This window comes from Carcharodon carcharias, chromosome 18 (genome assembly GCF_017639515.1).
Source record: "Carcharodon carcharias isolate sCarCar2 chromosome 18, sCarCar2.pri, whole genome shotgun sequence".
Taxonomy (NCBI): Eukaryota; Metazoa; Chordata; class Chondrichthyes; order Lamniformes; family Lamnidae; genus Carcharodon; species Carcharodon carcharias.
The window spans coordinates 32,677,383-32,697,320 of NC_054484.1; the positions used below are offsets into that span (position 1 = coordinate 32,677,383).

The 19,938-nt window shown below is 40.9% G+C and overlaps 1 protein-coding gene across 3 annotated transcripts in view; it reads left to right on the plus strand.

Annotated features, from left to right (window-relative positions):
• zgc:152951 (uncharacterized protein LOC569013 homolog) overlaps positions 1-19,938 on the plus strand; it is a 64,814-nt gene that overhangs the window by 19,640 nt on the left and 25,236 nt on the right. For 2 of the 3 annotated variants that reach the window (XM_041210773.1, XM_041210774.1), the window contains exons 2-6: positions 2,232-2,477; positions 2,970-3,391; positions 5,290-5,401; positions 11,790-11,942; positions 16,979-17,146. In XM_041210773.1, coding sequence (XP_041066707.1) covers positions 3,140-3,391; positions 5,290-5,401; positions 11,790-11,942; positions 16,979-17,146 — 685 coding nt within the window. In that variant the 5' untranslated portion in view covers positions 2,232-2,477; positions 2,970-3,139. The remainder of the gene's footprint in view (positions 1-2,231; positions 2,478-2,969; positions 3,392-5,289; positions 5,402-11,789; positions 11,943-16,978; positions 17,147-19,938) is intronic. The other variant, XM_041210775.1, reaches the window with a different exon arrangement.

The window sequence follows — 19,938 nt, forward strand, 5'->3', positions numbered from 1 at the left end:
AATTTGAAGCCATTCCAATGAACCATCCCCAGGAGAACTCAGTCTCTCGGATATTCCTTCCAATTTCAAATGCTGTGCCATCTCTTGGATTATCTCTGCCTTCCTAGCTTTGGCAGGCAATCCTACTCTTAACTTACTTGCCAATTCAATTAACCTGGCTTTTGGAATCCTTTGTAAAATTGTCAGGGACATCTCTTCCACTTGCAGGAAAGCTTTAGCAGTTTTCATTGCCATCTTATTTTTGACAGTACAAACCTGGTGTTTCCTTTTAGCTTTTATTACTTAATAAATCTACACCCAAATTGTCATGTCTTTTGTTCCAAAATATTCTGGACAAGCCCCCAAAGTTTGTGATGACTCACTGGGGATAGTGAGCTATAATATCAAGCTTCAGTGTTCCCTGAGTTGCAACAAATGTGAAAAAATTTGGTCAAACCACCAGATTTCCCCAATTCTACCTCACTGTTTAATTTAACAGAATACGAGCACCAGGTTTGTAAACTTAATGAGTAAATGACTGTTTTAGTGAACATTTGTCCTTAACCAGTGGTAAAAGAAAGAAATTAGCAATTCATACTTCTAACACTATAACTTAAACTCTACCCCCTTCTTAAATCCCTACACATGCACACACACACACAGCACATAAGATGCACAAAAACATGGATTCTAAGGGTGGGATAAAACAGTTCAATAGCACTAGTCCAGAGTACAGGATTGGATGGGTTGATTTTGATCGATGTCTTCCAAATTCTTTCAGTTCTTATTGATGACACGGGTTGGTCTAACAGCACTTTCAGTATTTAGTTCACTGGTTGAGCACTTGTCTTTCAATGTCTCTAATAGTGATTTTCCCCTTTGCCTCTTGACAGGGGTTTTCAGAGAGAACAAGTTATAGAGATATAAGGGGAAAGAAACAGCTAGCTATACTTGTGGAATTGCTGAAACCTCCCACATACAGGAGAAAGAGGTTTTAGGTCTTGTTCCTTTCAGGTTAGAAGCTATTCTGCTCTGCTGTCATTACAAAACCTTGGTCACCTGGTCAGGAGCCAATTAAAATGTTGTTGTAAGGCAGCTCCCTTGGCCCAAAACTCCTTTCCGGCACTGTCTTTCGTGGCACACTCTGTTCCAGGACTGCAACATTGTATATCTCTCTCATCCTGTTCCAGTGTACATGCTTTTCAACCTGCAGCCATTGTAATTTTAATCCCCAGTCCAATAGAAAATAAAAATATATGTACCTTATGGAGAAAAGTAGCTAAAACTAACACGGGAAGCTATAGACTAGTTAGCTGAAAGTCAATGGTAGGGAAGATAGAAGAGTCTTGATAAAAGATAAAATAACAAAACATCTAGGACAGAATTTTCTGCCCACCGGGTGGGCCCGACCTAATCTCCAGCGGGCAGGGCGCTGATCCTCACCGGAGAAGCGGGCCCTGCCGCCTTTTTAAGTGGGCGGGCCAATTAAGGCCTGCCCAGCGTGACGCCCAGCGGGAAGCACTATGCGCTTCCTGTGTGGGTAGGGGGAGACTCCCCAAATGTGAGAGTGCGCTCTTTCACGCATGCGCACGAAAGAGCGCACATCTTCCTGAGGCTAGGTGCTGCCTCAGGGAGATCGCTGACAGCTGTATACACATTAAAACTAGAAAAAAAAATCCTTAATATGTCCCACTCATGTGACAATGTCACACAAGATGGGACATGTTAATAAATTTCACTAAAACTTTTTTAAACCCTACATGAAACCTCATCCCACCAGTTGATGAGGTTTCATCTATTTTAAGAAGCCCGCCGGGGCTCCTGGCCTGCCCGCCAACCTTAAGGTTGGACGGGCAGGTCCTTTAATTGTTTTGATGATCCAGCCAATGGCCTCAATTGGCCATTGACAGGTTGGCGGGCCCGCAGCTGATTTCGCTGCGCCCCCGCCTTCCTGAAGTTTTAAATGGAGTGGGATGACTTCAGGGGGAACTGCGTCATTTTGCACGTCAGTGAGTGGGCCCCACCCCCTGCTAGTTAACGGCAAAATCCAGCCCCTAGAGATAGAGGCCAAGTAACAGAATGCATTGAGCGTGACTACAAAACAGAAAATAGAGGGCAGGAGTTGAGGGAAGTTTCTTGTATTGGTTGAAAATGGACTTTTTCTCTGCCTCAATTTTATAGCAATCCGGTAGTTTACAAATGCTAGCTTTTTATTCTAGATTTATTTAATTAACTGAATTTAAATTCCTCAGCTGTTCGGCGGGCTTTGGACTCATATGCCCAGATCATTACCCCAGGCCTTTGGATGACTAATCCAGTACAAAACCAGTTGGCTACCCTTACCATAAATACATTTGGCTGCTTATCCTGCTCGTTGGCATCACTGTTGCTGGACCCCTGGAGATTCCTAGACTTGGCACCAAAATCAAAATAACATCAGAAAAAGTAAACTCCACGCCACAGAGATCACTGGATATTTCTGGCAAGCTTTCTTAAAGGTCAGTGGTGCACACCATCACTTCATCACTGACCCCAAAAATCCGGGCCAATATTTACGGAATGAACCTTGAATAATATGGAAGTATAAACAGTTTTATCCTTCTTTTTATCCTTTTATTTAACTTTTATTTATCCACATTGCCTGTAATTCCCCATTCTGCCTGTAATTTCCAATTGTGCTTTTGGAGCACGATATTAGCATTTTATAGACTTGGGTCCAGGTTTATTTCTGCGATTAAAAATGATAAAATGTTCAGTGTTTATAGGGATAAAAGAACTGAATTTAGGGAGTGAACATTTTTTCAGCCATCTGTGCTTGTGTGTACCAGGATAAAAATGTGTCTCCTGGAAAGGTATCTCACTTCAACAATAATTAATCGGCCGTGACGTGTTTTGGAATGTCCTGAGGCTGTGAAGCGCAGCAAATAATTGCAAGCGTTACCTTTCTTTTCCTGTAGCCTGAGCTCACTTGTAGCAATTGTTGCTTTCAGGAATTCAGAATTCAGTACGAAGAGCAGGTAGAGGAAGGAATCCAGGGAAGCAGTTTTGATATGCCGCAGTTTATGAATTTCTGCACAAGCCAACAGTGAAATAAGTCCAGCGGCAGTAAAAAAAAAACGAATGCAGATTGGCAACAGACTCTTAAATCTACAAATCTAAAATGGAACCAGAAGAGCCAGTGACTATGCAGAAATTAGCAGGCAGAATTACAGTTTACACCATTACAGGATGTCTTCATTGTCTTCGTACCAAGTCTCATTTGACTGAAATGGGTCTTCCGTTCATTGAAGTCAATATAAAGGAAAATCCTGTGATACACCAGCAGATTATCAATTACACTGGACGTCTTACTGTACCACAGATCTACTTTAACAACATCCATGTTGGTGGAAACAACGATTTCATGAATTTGGTAGGTAAAATTGGTTCTAAGTATACACCCATATGATAATCCGGTAAATGAATAAGATTTTTCCATTGTTTCCATAAGTTTCTGTATAACTGTTATATCTTTTTATTTATTTAGTAAAAGTTCAGAAAAATTGAGCTAGAGAAAAAAGGTCAGGACAACTGTGCTGGAACGAGTTTTTAGAGGTAGTTGTGCATACTGCAACAATTAAAAGGTGGCTTGGAATGTATAAAAGGCTGTGATCAATCATCAAGTTCAGATTTCCCTACGAACTGGTTGATCTTCACTGTTGCAGGTTAATTAACTTGTCACAGAAAATTTTGTCCTACATTTGTAGTCCATTATTATAACCCAGAACTTGCCAACATTGATGTGAAAGCGAGGCAATTTTCCACAGTATTGTAATTCATCAATATTTTATATGTATAGAAAGATGTAAGCTTTCTTGCCTCTCCCAACATCAGCAAATACAACAGAGATCCGTTTGACTGAAACAGCTGGTTCAACCTGTTCTGACAAACCAAAATAGCTGAAATGTTTAAAGTTAATTTTGCTCTGCCCTTCCTGGTTCAACTGCACCATTGAGTTGGAATAAGTAAGGCAAAATACTGTGATGCTGGAAATACTCAGCAGGCCAGGCAACATCTTTGCTGAGTATTTCCATCATTTTCTGTTTTTGTTTGAATAAGAATGAGTACTAGTCTATAAAATGTAGTTAAAAATCCAGTTTATATTGTCACTGTGCAGCACTTTCACAGGAGTGCAAAGCAGCCAGGGCTGCTGATTGATGCACAAGTAGTAGTGTAAGTTGAAATAAAAGTTGAAAATGCTGGAAATACTCAGCAGGTCAGGCAGGATCTGTGGAGAAAAATAGAGTTAATGTTTCAGGCCGATGACCCTTCATCAGAACATTGGAGATAATCTGAGCATATTGAAACTAGCAGGGGGCAGGTAGGGGAGGGGGAACGGTGCTGTTCAATAGAAGCCAATGTCAGCGCAGTTAAAATCACGATTGGATTACAAATAAAACCCACTGAAATAATTTTAATTTTGTGCAGAACAATCTAGAACTGGCCCCACAAGCTCCAACCCTGCATGTGTGTATTCATATAATTTTACAGTGGAATTCTAGATTCTGTTGTCTACATTTTTTGTGGGATTTGGACTTGTTTTTGCATAGCTCAGCTAAAACATAGTGGATAACTTTTCAGTGACTTTCCCAGATGCAAAAATCTTCATCCTGCAGGCTGCATAGTTGGTATGTCGATCTCCATTACCTGGAAAAATTACCTAAGTATACTGTTCTGATATTTAGCTGCAAGTCAGAAGGCCAACAGGGGACAGGACTTGTAGTGGGTATAGTAGCACATTGTTTATTAGAATGCACCCTTTGTCTCAGAAAAGGAAGAGTAGCTAGAGTGATTGAACATGATAAAAATAGACAACGAAAAGGCTGGCAGCAGAAAAAGTAGCAGGTTTTGTGTCAGAGATATAGAATAGAATGCCTGTTGTCTTCAACTAACCAGCTGAAGGTTAGTAGAAAAGAAGGTAACATACTTGCAATGCGTAATTGTTAAGGTAGATATACCAACCAAATATGGCAGGCAACTGTTTCTAACTTTGATTTACATTCAGTCATACATGGGGCAAACTATAAGAAAATTCTCCTGAGTATTCCAGGTGAGGCACTACACTGAAGACGATAATTTGCAATGTTCCAATGACAAAGTCCTACAGTGGGCAATTGTAGGGATAGTTTTGTATTTGCAAGTCTGTGTCAACAGCTTTCTCCTGTTGGTTTAAAAACTGAGCAGTCCTTCAAATGAATATCTGGATGTATTCTTGTCAGATTACCTCAGCACAGTAATGCAGAAACTATAAATCACTTCCTTCTCCGTCAGTCCCAAGAAGAGCTTGCCAGGCTGATTGATACAGTTAAGAATAATCCAGTACCTCCTGATGCACCTCCAATCCCTGAACCAGAAACAGATGAAGGAGAAGAACCAGTAGAAGGTTAGTAGAAAAGAAGGTAACAAACTTGCTATGCATAATTGTTAAGGTAGATATACCAACCAAATATGGCAAGCAACTGCTTCTAACTTTGGATATAATTCAGTCATACATAGGGCAAACTATAAAAACAGACCAGTGTTTGATATCAAAGTAAAATTTTGAGTTAACTGCATGAATGTAATGAATGGACTGGAACATTGACCAAAGGGGAAGACAGTAGTTGATTGTTAACCTGCCCATGATTAGAGCAAGACAATACTTGTCAAACATAACATTGGATAAGTTTTCAAAAAAAAACTTCAAATAAGTTTAATCATACTGTTTCAAAATGTACAGTTGCTTTTGCATAGCAAGCACACTGCTGGAATTCTTCTACTTTGCAAGACCCATGTTGTGCAGAACTGTTCCGATTTTCTGCGCTATAGTTCTATAGCGAGAAGTTAATAACTCAATGGGATGGATTTAATGGGTCGTCAGAGACCTCTGTTCCACTTCCCCAGACTTGGCTATGAGGTCAGGGGAGGGCCTGCCCAGAGCAACAATGACTGCCCTGCACCCATTTAACACTGAAGGCTGGACTTCTGCTGAGAGCAGGGGTTACAGCCAGCATTACAGTGGGGCCTTCATCAGGGATAGTCATTGGATCCCTGGATAGAGGCAATGTGGGTAGCAGGGAGGGGGAATTGGGGCTGAGAGGCTGGTGGTGGGGGTAATGGGGAGAGGCGGTGAACCTGTGAGGTTTGGGCTAAACCTTAGGGCGTGGGGGGGGTGCCTCCAATGGACCCAGGGGGCCAGTTAAGAAGGGCTGGCCGCCTAGGCTTGGCATGGGCCTCTCCCACAACCATTTAAATCTTGAGTGGGAATTAATTGGCCACTTAAGGGCCTCAATTAGCTTGTTGGCAGGTGGGCTGCCTGATGACCCCCCACTGCCCTTGCCACTGGTATAATTGAGGTGCTCGCTGCATTTAATATGCCCCGCATCTTCAAAACTGGTAGCACGGAGTTAAATCTGGCCCTGTTTTTTTTTAATTTATTCATGGGATGTGGATATCGGTGGCTAAGTCAATATTTGTTGTCTTGAGAAGCTGTTGTTGAGCCACCTTCTTGAGTCACTGCAGTTCGTGTGGTGTAGGTACACGTACAGTGCTGATGGGGAGGGATTTCTGGGATTTTGACCCAGTGTCGATAAGGGAATGGTGATATTCGCTTGTTAGCATGGAACTTGAATATTGCTGAAACGTTAGACATGTTGATGAAGCTTTTTGTCTTGCACACACCAGAACAAACACAGGAATGCCAAATTTCAATCACAACAATTTATACTACAGGAGAAAAGGGTGCTGGCAAATCAACTCTGATTGGCCGAGATTTTGTGATTGTTATGGTCACATCATGTGTCCTAAAGTATATTGGGAGATAGCACTTTACTTTTACAAAGCAACATGTAATATGGACACTGTACCTTCACAAAATGGACTCTGGAAAGTCAGGTGAATTCCTTTGTAGTTTCTGGGCAGATAGAGACAGACATGATCAAATATCTCTGGGAAGCTACTTAAAATGTAAATAGCTTTCCCAAGTGCTAATTGACTACCCCTCATCATTTCAATGTAAGAGATTTAGACTGACATAGGCTGCTAGACTTGCCAGCCCTATGAAGAAGGGATTTTAAACAAAGTCATTCCGTGAGGATGATCAAAACTGGAATGTTGATGGAATATCAAACATTTTCCCATTGTGTGTCATTTACATTGGCTTGAAAACATTGTGTAGATGATGGAATACTTTGATACTGTCACCACATGACTGAAACTGGCTGGAGAGGGAGCCAATACCTTATTAATTCACAAGGGCAACCCGGCAAGGCCATCTGGGACCAGCACCTCAGAGGCAGAGAGATCTCACCCAGCAAGAGGAAAGAACCCTGTCTTGAAAAGAAAGTTATGTTAGGAGGTGAAGATGGGCTAATTTGTTTTTACCTGCAAGATTAAATTTCTTCATTACAGAGGCTTGATCACAATTTTGACTGAAAAGCTGTCCAACCTCCATTTGTCTTCAAAGAACCAGGAGAGAATCTTTCAAGCCTGCAATTTTTCAACCACCATCTTAAGGACTGTGTGAACAAGTGACCTGTCCCTGTTTTACCCTTCTGGTAATCAGTGTGCGCGCGTGCGTGTGCATGTACGCGTGTGTGTGTATGTGATTGAATTCCATTTTCCATTTTTCTGCCCACTCAACCAAACCATTGATATCTTTCTGGAGACAACAGCTGTCCTCTTCACTATCAACTACATGGCTAATTTTTGCATCATTTGCAAATTTCCCAATTATGCCTCCCACATTTAAGTCCAAATCATGAATATATACTACAGGCAACAAAGGCCCTAACACTGAGCCCTGTGGAATGCCACTGGAAACCACTTTCCATTTGCAAAAACATCCATTGATTATTACCCTTTGTTTCCTGTCACTAAGCCAATTTTGGATCAAACTCATGACTTTACCCTGTATCCCATGACACCTCACTTTTTTGACCAGTGTGTCATTTGGAACTTTGTGAAATGCTTTACTAAAATACATGTAGATAACATCCAGTGCAGTACCCTCCTCAATCCTTGTTGTTACTTCCTCAAAAAATTCTATTAAGTTGGTAAGACACAGTCTTCCCCTAACAAAACCATGCTGACTATCCCTGATCAGTCTGTGCCTTTCTAAGTGACAGTTTATCCTGTCTTTCAGAATTGATTCCAATAATTTGCCCACCACTGAAGTCAGACTGACTGGCCTATAATCTTTTGGCATTTCCCTCGCACCTATTTTGAATATTGGTACAACATTCACAGACCTCCAATGCCCTGGTACCTCGCCTGTATCCAATTTAGTAAGGATTGGAAAATTATCCTCAGAGTATCTGCTATTTCCTCCCAGGCTTCCTTTAACAATATGGGATACAATCTATCTGGCCCTGGTGATTTATCCAACTTCAAGGATGCCAGTACTTACTCTCTCATTATGCTTATTGTATCTAATATTTCACACTCCTCCTCCTTAACTAGAATATCTGCATCATCTCTCTCTTTAGTGAAGACAAAGTACTCCATGAGAACCCTGCCCACATCTTCAGCATCGACGCTCAATTTGCCATGTACATCTCTGAGGCCCTATCCTTTCCTTAGTTATTCTCTTGCTCTTAACGTATTGGTAAAACATCTTTTGGTTTTTGTTTGATTTTACCTGCCAATATTTTTTTGTATCCTCTCTTTGCTTTCCTAATTTCTTTTTTTACTTCATTTTAATTGCTATACACCTCTAGACTTTCTAAAGCATTAAGCTTTCTGTGACTGTCGTTAGCTTTCTTTTTCGGCTGTATCTTATCCTGTATGCTTCCGGTTAACCAGGAGGCTCTAGATTTGGCAGTACCACCCTTTTTCTATGTGGGGATATGTCTACACTGTGCCTGAATAATCTCGCTTTTGAACACCTCCCATTGATTTGACACCGTTTTCCCTTCTAGTAACTGTATTCGGTCCACTTTCACAAGTTCACCTCTCAGCTTTGTAAAATTCGTCTTTCCCCAATTTAGAACTTAATAAATTGTTGTGATTATTTGAAATTTGGCATTCTTGCATTTGTCCTGATGCATGCAAGGTGAAAGGCAACATGTCTCTCTTTTCAGCAACATTTGATTGGCAACATATTTCCAAGTCAGGGCAGTTTGTGACCTGAGGTGGGTGTTGCAGGTGGTGGTTTTCCCATTCACCTGCTGCCCCTTTTCTTCTAGGTGATAGAGATCATGGGTTTGGGAGATGTTGTTGCAGTACATTTTATAAATGGTACACTCGACATCCACAATGCACCAATGGCAGAAAGAATGAATGTTTAAGAAGGTGAGCAGGGTGCCATTCAAGCACATTGCTTTGTCCTGGATGGTGTTGCGCTTCTAGAGTGTTGCTGGAGCTGCACTCATCCATTTAAATGGAGAGTATTCCATCACACTCTTGACATGTGCCTTGTAGGTGGTGGAGTCAGAAGATAAATTGCCTACTGCAGGAATATCCAGCCTCTGAAGTAGTGTTGGTAACCACAGTATTTATGTGGCTGATAAATTTCTGGTCAATGCTGGACAACCCCCCCCCCCCCAACCCCAAGATGTTGATGAGGGGGATTCAGCAATGGCAATAATATTGAATATCAAGAGGAGGTGATTAGATTCTCTTGTTGGACTTGGTAATTACTGGCACTTGTGTGACTCAAATTTAGTTTCAAATCCAATTTGATGGAATGTTACACTATTTAGAAGCATTATTTTTTAATCCATTTTGGTGGAATGCTTTTGCTTTGGCACGAAGCCTTGTTAATGAAACTGGCTTGGAGATATCCTAGGCCCAAAAGCGTAATAGACAGGAATTGGCATTAATTATTATGCTTAATTTGCACTTGCTAATTTAGCTTCTCTGCATGTTTGCGCTTCGTAATTTTCCACAAATTCATCCCCGAATGCTTTGAGAATTCCATGTTGTACTCGGTGGTGAGAGAACAAAATTGACAACAATTCAACATTGAGAGGGAATGCCTCTAGAGTGCATCACAATGTACTACTGCCAAGATAAGAGTTTGAGTAAACTACAATTCGGATGACTATAAGACATTTTGTGTTTTCCAAAAGTTTTGTTGTTTAAGTAGTGAGTGTTTATCTGAAGCACAGATGCTTTTTATATTCTGTTATTTTTGGTGTTATTGTTTCAATTTAACAATTGAGAAGGAAACCATGCTTTTAAGTCCTAGTTTATTTGTTTGCAGCTTGGATAAATCAATCACACTGAGAATTTTCTATTTTGTATGTTAAGATGCATTGTAAACATACTCCTATGGTTTTGCAATGTACCTATGGACGTCAAAGGTACAGTGTAATCTCTTCTATAGATTAATTCTGAGAGGATAAACTGTCACTTAGAAAGGCACAGAGCAATCAAGGACAGTTAGCATGGGTTTGTTCAGGGAAGATCATTTCTGACGAGCTTGATTGAATCTTTTGAGGAAGTAACAAGGAAGCTTGAAGATAGTGCAGTTGATGTGGTCTACATGGGAGTGCTGTTGATGTGGCTTACATGGGTTTTAGCAAGGCTTTTGACAAGGTCCTGTGTAGCAGACTGGTTAAAAAAATACATTCCCCTGGATCCCATGGCCTTTTGTCAAGCTGGATACAAAATTAGCTCAGTGGCAGGAAACAAAGCGTAATTGTTGACAACAGTTTTTGTGACTGGAAGGCTGTTTCCAGTGCAGTTCCACAGGGCTCAGTACTAGGCCCCTTGCCTTTTGTGGTATATATTAACGATTTGGACAAAAATATTCGGGGGAATGATCAAGAAGTTTGCAGACAACACAAAAATTGGCCGTGTGGTTGATAGTGAGGATAGTTGTAGACTGCAGGAAGATATTAATGGACTGGTCAGGTGGGCAGAAAAATGGCAAATGGGATTCAACCCAGAGAAGTGTGAGGTGATGCATTTGGGGAAGTCAAAAAAGGCAAAGGTTTGCACAATGAATGGAAGAAAACTGAGAGGTGTAGAGGAATTGAGGGACCTTGGAGTGAATGTCCACAGATCCCTGAAGGTAGCAGGATAGGTTGATAAGGTGGTTAAGAAGGCATATGGAATTCTTTCATTTATTAGTCGAGGCATAGAATATAAGAGCAGGGAGGTTATGCTGGAACTGTATAAATCATTAGTTAGGCCACAACTTGAATACTCTGTGCAGTTCTGCTCACCTTATTACAGAAAGGATGTGATTGCCTTAAAGTGGGTATAGAGGACTGGAAAATTGCAGCTATGAGGGAAAAATTGGAGAGGCTGGAGTTGTTCTGCATGGAACAGAGGAGGCTGAGGGGAGATTTGATTGAGATGTATAAAATTGTGAGGGCCCTGGATGGAGTGGATGGGAAGGGCCTATCTACCTTAACAAAGAGGTCAGTGACAAGGGGGCATAGATTAAAAGTGGTAGAAAGAATAGAGGGGAGATGAGGAAATATCTTTTCATCCAGTGGGTGGTAGGGGTCTGAAACTTGCTGCCTAAAAGGGTATCAGTGGCAGAAACCCTCAACTCATTTAAAAGGTGTCTGGATATGCACCTCAAGTGCCGTAACCTGCAGGGCTATGGACTACCTGCTAGAAAGTGGAATTAGGCTGGGTGGCTCTCTTTTTGGTTGGCACAGACACCATGGGCCAAGTGGCCTCTTTCTGTGATTCCATGTTAAAGTAGTTCTAAAACAATATGATTATAAATCATAGGTATGTCCATAGATGCTGGAGGAAATCATGTTGTGTTTTTTTAAAGTGATTTTAATGCATCCACTGTTGAAAATAGCAAGCTTATGTTATTTGCTTTACAGAATTGAAAAGTGAAAGAGATGAATATGCAGAATTGGTCTTGGAATTCAAGGAAAGTGGTATTATTGGCAGCCATTGGTCTTGTCTGAAAATTCATCAAAACACTTTCACTGGGAAGAAATTAGTCGACTGGCTGATGCAATACAAAGACCTGGGTGAGTCTGCTAGGTGAAGTTTCTCCTAGCTTTGATTTGAAATACCATCTAAACAAGCAACTCCCATCTCTCATTTGCTTGCAGTTGTATGCAATTGTGTAGTGATAACACTTGAAAACTCCAAGAAGTTTCTTTAGATCACATTTTTAAAGGATTTTTATGCCAAAATCAATTCAGTAAAATGCTCTGCATGCACAATTTTTACACATTTAGTTTTTATTTTAAACTTCTTGTTTTTTTTAATTAAAACAAAGTGATCTTTCCTAATCTATACTTTGTGTTGTTTCTACAGAACGTTGGACTTGTGCCATAGAGCAGCATGACACAGCATGTTTTTAAAATTCTGCCTGTGATTTGCCAATAGCCCAGTGTGAACTTCCATTGTTTGCATTGTTGCCGGTTTTAGGAGGCATGAGGTGGAAACCAGAGTTAGGAATCTTTATTTACAGGGTCCAATCCCTCTACACCTCCATCCCCCACCGGGATGGTCTGATGGCTCTCCGCTTCTTCCTCGAACAGAGGCCCAAACAATCCCCATCCACCACTACTCTCCTCCGTCTGGCTGAACTTGTTCTCACACTGAACAATTTCTCCTTAAACTCCTCTCACTTCCTCCAAATAAAAGGTGTAGCTATGGGTACCTGCATGGGCCCCAGTTATGCCTGTCTCTTTATGGGGTATGTGGAACATTCCTTGTTCCAGTCATACTCCGGCCCCTTCCCATAGCTCTTTCTCCAGTACATCAATGATTGCTTCGGTGCTGCTTCATGCTCTGGTCTGGACCTGGAAAAATTTATGAATTTTGCTTCCAATTTCCACCCCTCCATCATTTTCACATGGTCCATCTCTGACACTTCCCTTCCTTGACCTCACTGTCTCAATTTCTGGTGATAGACTGTCCACCAATATCCATTACAAGCCTACCGACTCCCACAGCTACCTCGACTACAGCTCCTCACACCCCGCTTCCTGTAAGGACTCCATCCTATTTTCTCAGTTCCTTCGCCTCTGTCACATCTGTTCTGATAATGACATTTCAAAAACAGTTTCTCTGATATGTCTTCCTTCTTCCTTAACTGCGGTTTTCCACCCATGGTAGTTGACAGGGCCCTCAACTGTGTCCGGCCCATCTCCCGCGCATCCGCCCTCACACCTTCCTCTCCCTCCCAGAACCATGATAGGGTCTCCCTTGTCCTCACTTATCACCCCACCAGCCTCCGCATTCAAAGGATCATCCTCCGCCATTTCCACCAACTCCAGCATGATGTCACCACCAAAACACATTTTCCCTTCACACCCCCCCCCCAACCCCGGTGGCATTCCGCAGGGATCATTCCCTCCGGGACACCCTGCTCCACTCCTCCATCACCCCCTACACCTCAACCCCTTCCCACGGCACCTTCCCATGCAACCGCAGAAGGTGCAACGCCTGCCCCTTTACTTCCCCTCTCCTCACCGTCCAAGGGCCCAAACACTCCTTTTAAGTGAAGCAGCATTTCACTTGCACTTCCCTCAATTTAGTCTACTGCATTCATTGCTCCCAATACAGTTTCCTCTACATTGGAGAGACCAAACGCAGACTGGGTGACCGCTTTGCAGAACACCTTTGGTCTATCCGCAAGCATGGCCCAGACCTCCCTGTCGCTTGCCATTTCAACACTCCACCCTGTTCTCATGTCCACATGTCCTCCTTGGCCTGCTGCATTGTTCCAGTGAAGCTCAGTGCAAACTGGAGGAACAGCACCTCATCTTCCGACTAGGCACCTTACAGCCTTCCGGACTGAATATTGAGTTCAACAATTTTAGATCTCTCCTCCATCCCCATCCCCTTTCTGATCCTCCCCCCCTTTTTTCCCAATAGTTTATATAGATTTTTCTTTCCCCACCTATTTCCATTATTTTTAAATGTATTTCAATCCATTGTTTTATCTCTACCTTTTAGCCTATTTCGATCCCTTCCCTTCACCCTACCCCACCCCCACTAGGGCTATCTGCACCTTGCTTGTCCTGCTTTCTACCCTTAATTAGCACATTCCTTAGATAATATCACCACCTTCAACACCTCTTTGTCCTTTTGTCTATCCCATCTTTTGGCTATCTCCACCTATCACTGGCCCTCTATCCAGCTGTACCTGTCCCACCCCCACCCCTTAAACCAACTTATATTTCACCTCTTTTCTATTTTTACTTAGCTCTGTTGAAGAGTCATATGGACTCAAAATGTTAACTGTGTTCCTCTCCGCAGATGCTGTCAGACCTGCTGAGTTTTTCCAGGTATTTTTATTTTTATTTTTATTTACAGGGAATTGGGGAGGAAACTGGGGTGAGTTTCAGTAGCTCAGGTGCCTGGAAATGGAGGAATGTAAGGTCCTGCCCTATGTAACAGGGGTTGGAGGGAAAGTGAATGAGGGATAGCATTGGGGCGGTAACGAAGATCCTCATGGGGAAGGGGAGGTCATTGGTATATTGCAGTGTGTTGGTAGGAGAGATAAACTCAGCATCAGATTGAGACAGCTTGGTTTGGTGGATCTGGGAAGCACTCCTGGCCTACCACTAATGCATTAAAAAAACACTTGCTGCAACTTTTAGTTCTTGCCTCCGTTTAGCCAGCAAGTTGCCTGAGCCGAGGCAAAAACCTACTCTCAGCCATTAAATCCAAATGGTTGCTGCAAATCTGATGCTAGCAACCTCCTTTAAACATATTAAAATGATCAACTTACCCCTTGAGAACAGGTTACTCACAGCCGGGTGGTCGATGTTGGTGAGGGCGTGGAAGGGAGACAGAGCTCCGGCCTGGTTTGTTATCACAGCGTTTCATTTTGCTGTACTTGTCACATTTATCATGAGAATCCCAGAACAAAGTTGTACATATTTCAAATCTGTAGAGAACCAAGGGAATCACCTTAATTTGTGTTTTCAAAAGGAGGATGTGCTCAGTGGGAAGCAGCAGTGAAAAGGATTTCAAAAGCAAAAATCAATTTTAAATGTGTTTTTAAAAAATATATAGTCAGCACAGACTGATTTGAATGCAGTAGTGTTAAGCAAGTCTTTCTTATTCAACTGCCTAATCATGACAAAGCTTTACCAGGAAGAACCTTTTACACCCAACACATGCCGGGTTGGTTATTTTAAAAACAAACTGATAGCTGGCATTTTGATTTCTGATCTTTTATAAATGGATTGAGTCCATCATGAGTAACTTTGGACTGGAAGCTTTTCTCTAAATTGCTAATGTTTCATATCAAACAGACATGTTTGTGACCAACTTACTGTAAACAAAGGTGTGAAACCCCGATCTTCAAAGCGACAAGATTCTTTCTTTATTGGGGGAGTGGGGAAAGAGTCAATATGAGCTAAAACTGTTGTCAAAATGACTTTCTGCAAGTTTCTGCAAGTACACATGTTAGTCACTTTCCATTGGTATGGCACTTGGGTGGAAAAGGGCTCAAATTTTCCAAAGGTTGGAATAAGATTTCTGTTGCCACCTACACCAAAAGAAGTCACAAGGTTGCAGTTTGTTTGAGTGTGGGTCTAGGAGTGGCAACACTGCAGGAAGGGGATTTTTCAAGACTTCAAAGGTTGATTTAAGTGCTGCCACCTTTTGTATATACTGTGGTGGGTTAGAAATCAAAATAGTGGCTAGTTGTTTTTTTAATGATGTGATTGGTTAAAATCACAACCTTTCAAAATTAAAATTGTTTTTTGGTGGGATCTCTCAGGTATGGTAAAGTTGCTTCTTTCTGTGAATGAGAAAAGTATGACACTTGACAATTTCCATTCATAGATTTAATGTATGAATTACAAAGTGCAAGTCTTGTATTAATAGGTACTTGGTAATGACATGGATTTTTAGTGGTTAAAGCTTAATTCTGATACGTCACAGTTTTTTTTTTCTTTACTTTGAATAAAGTGTAATTGCAAAGTTTGTACAAAATGTCACAAGGGCAACTAGAAATGTCAAGTTCCAATTAGAAAACTGGTTGATTTAGCACATTGTTGCTTCATACCTGTGACCTTGGTTTGAAGCAAACCAGACTTAAATGAAAAGCTTCCCTCCCAAATTCAGCTGCAGAAAGGATGGTGAGGTGTTTTGCACAAGAATGTCCTTCCAGAATTAGTGTAAGAGGTACTGATGGGACAGAGCAGAGAAAGCTTTTGCTCTGCATTTAACCATGCTGTATCTGTAAGGGGATGCTTTATCCTGACCATATTGTATGTGACCATTATGGAATGATGTTCCATTTGCCAGCACTCCCATTCCTTTGTCAAAGGCAAAATGTTCTACACAACATAAGAACATAAGAAATGGGACCAGGAGTAGGCCATTTGGCCCCTCAAGCCTGCGCTGCCATTCAATAAGATCACGGCTGATTGGGTTGTGGCCTTAACACCACTTTACTGCCTGCCTCCTATTTTAAGCCTGTAAACAATAAATGAGTGATAGTGGAGTCAGTGCTAAGCTATAAACAGAGGTTCCCTTGATTAGTTAAATAGCTTGTGTTTCTTGTTTGTTCCTGAAAGGAATGTATCTTCTGGGCTCTTGAGAAACCCTTTCCGAGTGGGTAAAAGGGGAATAAAAATGAACATGGAACAAAGCTAAAGGACCATAAGAACTTAAGAAAATGAAGTAGGTAATATGTCCGCAAGAGCCTGCTCCACCATTCAGCAAGATCTTGGCTGATCTACCTCAACTCCATTTTCCTGCCCTATCTCCATATTGCTTGATTCCCTTTCATGGAAGCTTTAGGTTCAAACTTTTTCTTTCAAGAACAAATGGGTAAGGGAATCTCTTCTTACCAAAGCAGAGGGGAGGGGTGAAGGACAAGCAAATAGCCAAGCCATTAATATTTATAAAGGAGAACTTTAGAACTTTAGTGCCCATGTGCCTTACACAGCAGAGTGGTAGGTAAAACTGAATTCATAATTTTTGAGCAAACTATCACTATAACCTTTGAATTGTTGTGTTGTTTGGATTATTAAACAACCCTATATCAAATACTTTCCATCTTTTTCTGATTGATCCTTACTTCACCTAGACAAAACTGCAGCTGTTGACATGGCAAAAGATTTGACAGCCAGAAAGTTTTTAAATCCTTTGAGCGGAAAAGGATTTGAAGACAGCGATGCTCTATACAGATTGGTAGAGCATGACTCTGCTGCATCATTAAACGCTGGAGCCACAGCAGAATATAACCCCATTTCTGGTATGTAATGCCTTTGTGTTTTTCACTGATGTCTTACTGCAAGTTTCACTATCAAGAGCCAAAAATGGAGGTGGATAATGTTTAAAATACATTGGTTACTGTTAGTAGTAAATTTGAGCAACTCCTTCCATACTCAAACTATTAAATAAATAAATATACAAGATCCAACTAAGAAGCCTTACTCTCAAATTTTGCATACACATTTCCAACTTTTTTGCTTCAACCATTGTCACCATTCCCAACCAATATTCTAAATTTGGGGATGACAGTAAATTGGTGGTGGGGGATAGTTAATACTGAGGAAGAGTCATAGAGTTATACAGCACACAAACAGGCCCACTGCAAAAAAAAAAATACTGGAGAACATTAATAAACTTGCTGAGTGGGCAAATACTTGACAAATTGAGTTCAACACAGGTGAACCTCTGCTGCACCCCCTCTATTGCAAGTATATCCTTCCTTGGGTAAGCAGACCAAAACTGTACACAATGCTCCAGATGCGGTCTCACCAAGGTCCTATGTAATTGAAGCAAGACATCGTTAATCCTGCACTCAAATCTTCTTGTGATAAATTTGCTTTCCTAATTGATTGCTGCACCTGCATGTTAGCTTTCAGTGACTTATGAACAAGGACACTTAGGCCCCTTTGGATATCAACACTTCCCAATCTCTCACCATTTAAGAAATACTCTGCAACTTTGTTCCTCCTACCAAAGTGGATAACCTCACATTTATCCATATTATATTCCATCTGCCATGTACTTGCCCACTCACTAAGCCTGTCCGAATCCCCTTGAAGCCTCTTTGCATCATCCTCACAATATACATTCCCACTAGTTTTGTGTCATCACCAAATTTGGAAATATTACATTTGGTCTCCACATCCAAATCATTGATATGGATTGTGAATAGCTGAGACCCAAGTACTGATCCTTACCATACCCCACTAGTCACAGCCTGCCAACCTGAGAATACTCTGTTTACTCCTACGCTCTGCTACCTGTCCATGACTAATCTTAATCCATGCCAATATATTATCCCCTGTCCCATGTACTCTATTTTTTTTTACTAATCTACTTTGTGGGACCTTATCAGAAGCTTTCTGAAAATCCAAATACACCACATCCACTGGTTCTCCCTTATCTATCCTGCTAATAACATTGTCAGAAAACTCCATTATTTTCTAAGTGCCCAGTTATCACCTCCTTTATAATAGATTCTAGTATTTTCCCAGTACTGACATCAGGCTAACAGGTCTGTAGTTCCCCATTTTTCCCTCCCTCCTTTCTTAAATAGTGGGGTTACATTTGCTAACTTCTGATCTGCAGGCAATGTTCCAGAATCTATAGAATTTTGTAAGATGACCACCAATGTACCCACTCTCTATAGCCATCTCTTTCAGTACTCTGGGATGTAAGTCATCAGGTCCTGGGAATTAACTTTCAGTCCCATTAATTTCTTCAGTACTGCTTTTTTATTAAAACAAATTTCTTCCATTTCCTCACTCTCGCTAGTCCCTTGGCTCACTATTATTTCTGGGAGGTTTCTTGTACCTTTCTCTGTGAAGACAGACACAAAGTAATTATTTAGCTTCTCTGCCTTTTCCATATTACCCATTATAAATTCTCCTGTCTCTGCCTGTAATGGACCCACATTTGTCTCTGCTAATCTTTTCCTTTTTACATGCTTAAAAAAGCTTTTACAGTCTGTTTTTGTTTCTTGCTAGTTTACATTCATATCTTATTCTCCCTTTCTTTACCAGTTTCTTGGTCCTCCTTTGCTGAATTCTAAAATGGCCCTAATCCTCAGAATTACCACTTTTTTGGCAACTTTGTAAGTCCCTTCTGTTAGTCTAACACAATCTTTAACTTCCTTTGTTAGCCACAGTTTGACTCACTGTTGAATTTTTGCACCTTAAAGGAACGTATGTTTATTGTAAACCATGTATTAATTTTTTACAAATAAATTCTGTAAATACATTAATCTCTAAAAATTGCACCACAGGATAACAAGACCATTAAATAAGGCAAAGCAAGCACTAGACTTTATTTCTAGAGGGATAAAATTGAAAAGTAGGGAAGTTATGCTAGACCTGTATCGAACCTTGGTTAGACCACATTTAAGAATACTGCATGCCGTTCTAGTCACCATATTATAAAAAGGATGTCAAGGCACTGGAGAGGTCAGAAAGAAAATTTACAAGGATGATGCTAGAAATGTGTGGATATACATTTCAAGAAAGGAAGAAAAAAGAAGCTTAAGTGGTGAACTAACAGAGATATTCAAAATTATGAAAGGCTTTGAAAAGCATAACTAGAGGCCATCAGTATACCATAGTCACCAAGATGTCCAATAGTGAATTCAGAAGAAACTTCTTTACCCAAAGAGTAGTGAGAATGTGGAACTTGTTACCACATGGAGCGGTTGAAGTGGGTAGTCTAGATGTGTTTAAGGGGAAGCTAGAAAAATATTTGAGGGAGAAGGGAATCGAGAGTTACAATGATAGATTTAGTTGAGGAAAGCTGGGAGGAGACTCAAATGGACCATAAATGCTGGCATGAACTGGTTGGACCAAAAAGTTTCTTTCTGTGCAGTATCTCCTATATAATCCTATGCAATAGTACTGCAAGTAATTACATTGGAAGCAATCACACAGGATGCAATATTTAAACAGATCTGATTGATATGCACTTCATAACAAATTCTTAGTGATTCAGTAATACTTTTCAATACCACCAGTAACTATTTTAAAATTAACTGGCACCTGTCTTATTTCTAATATAAATAAAACT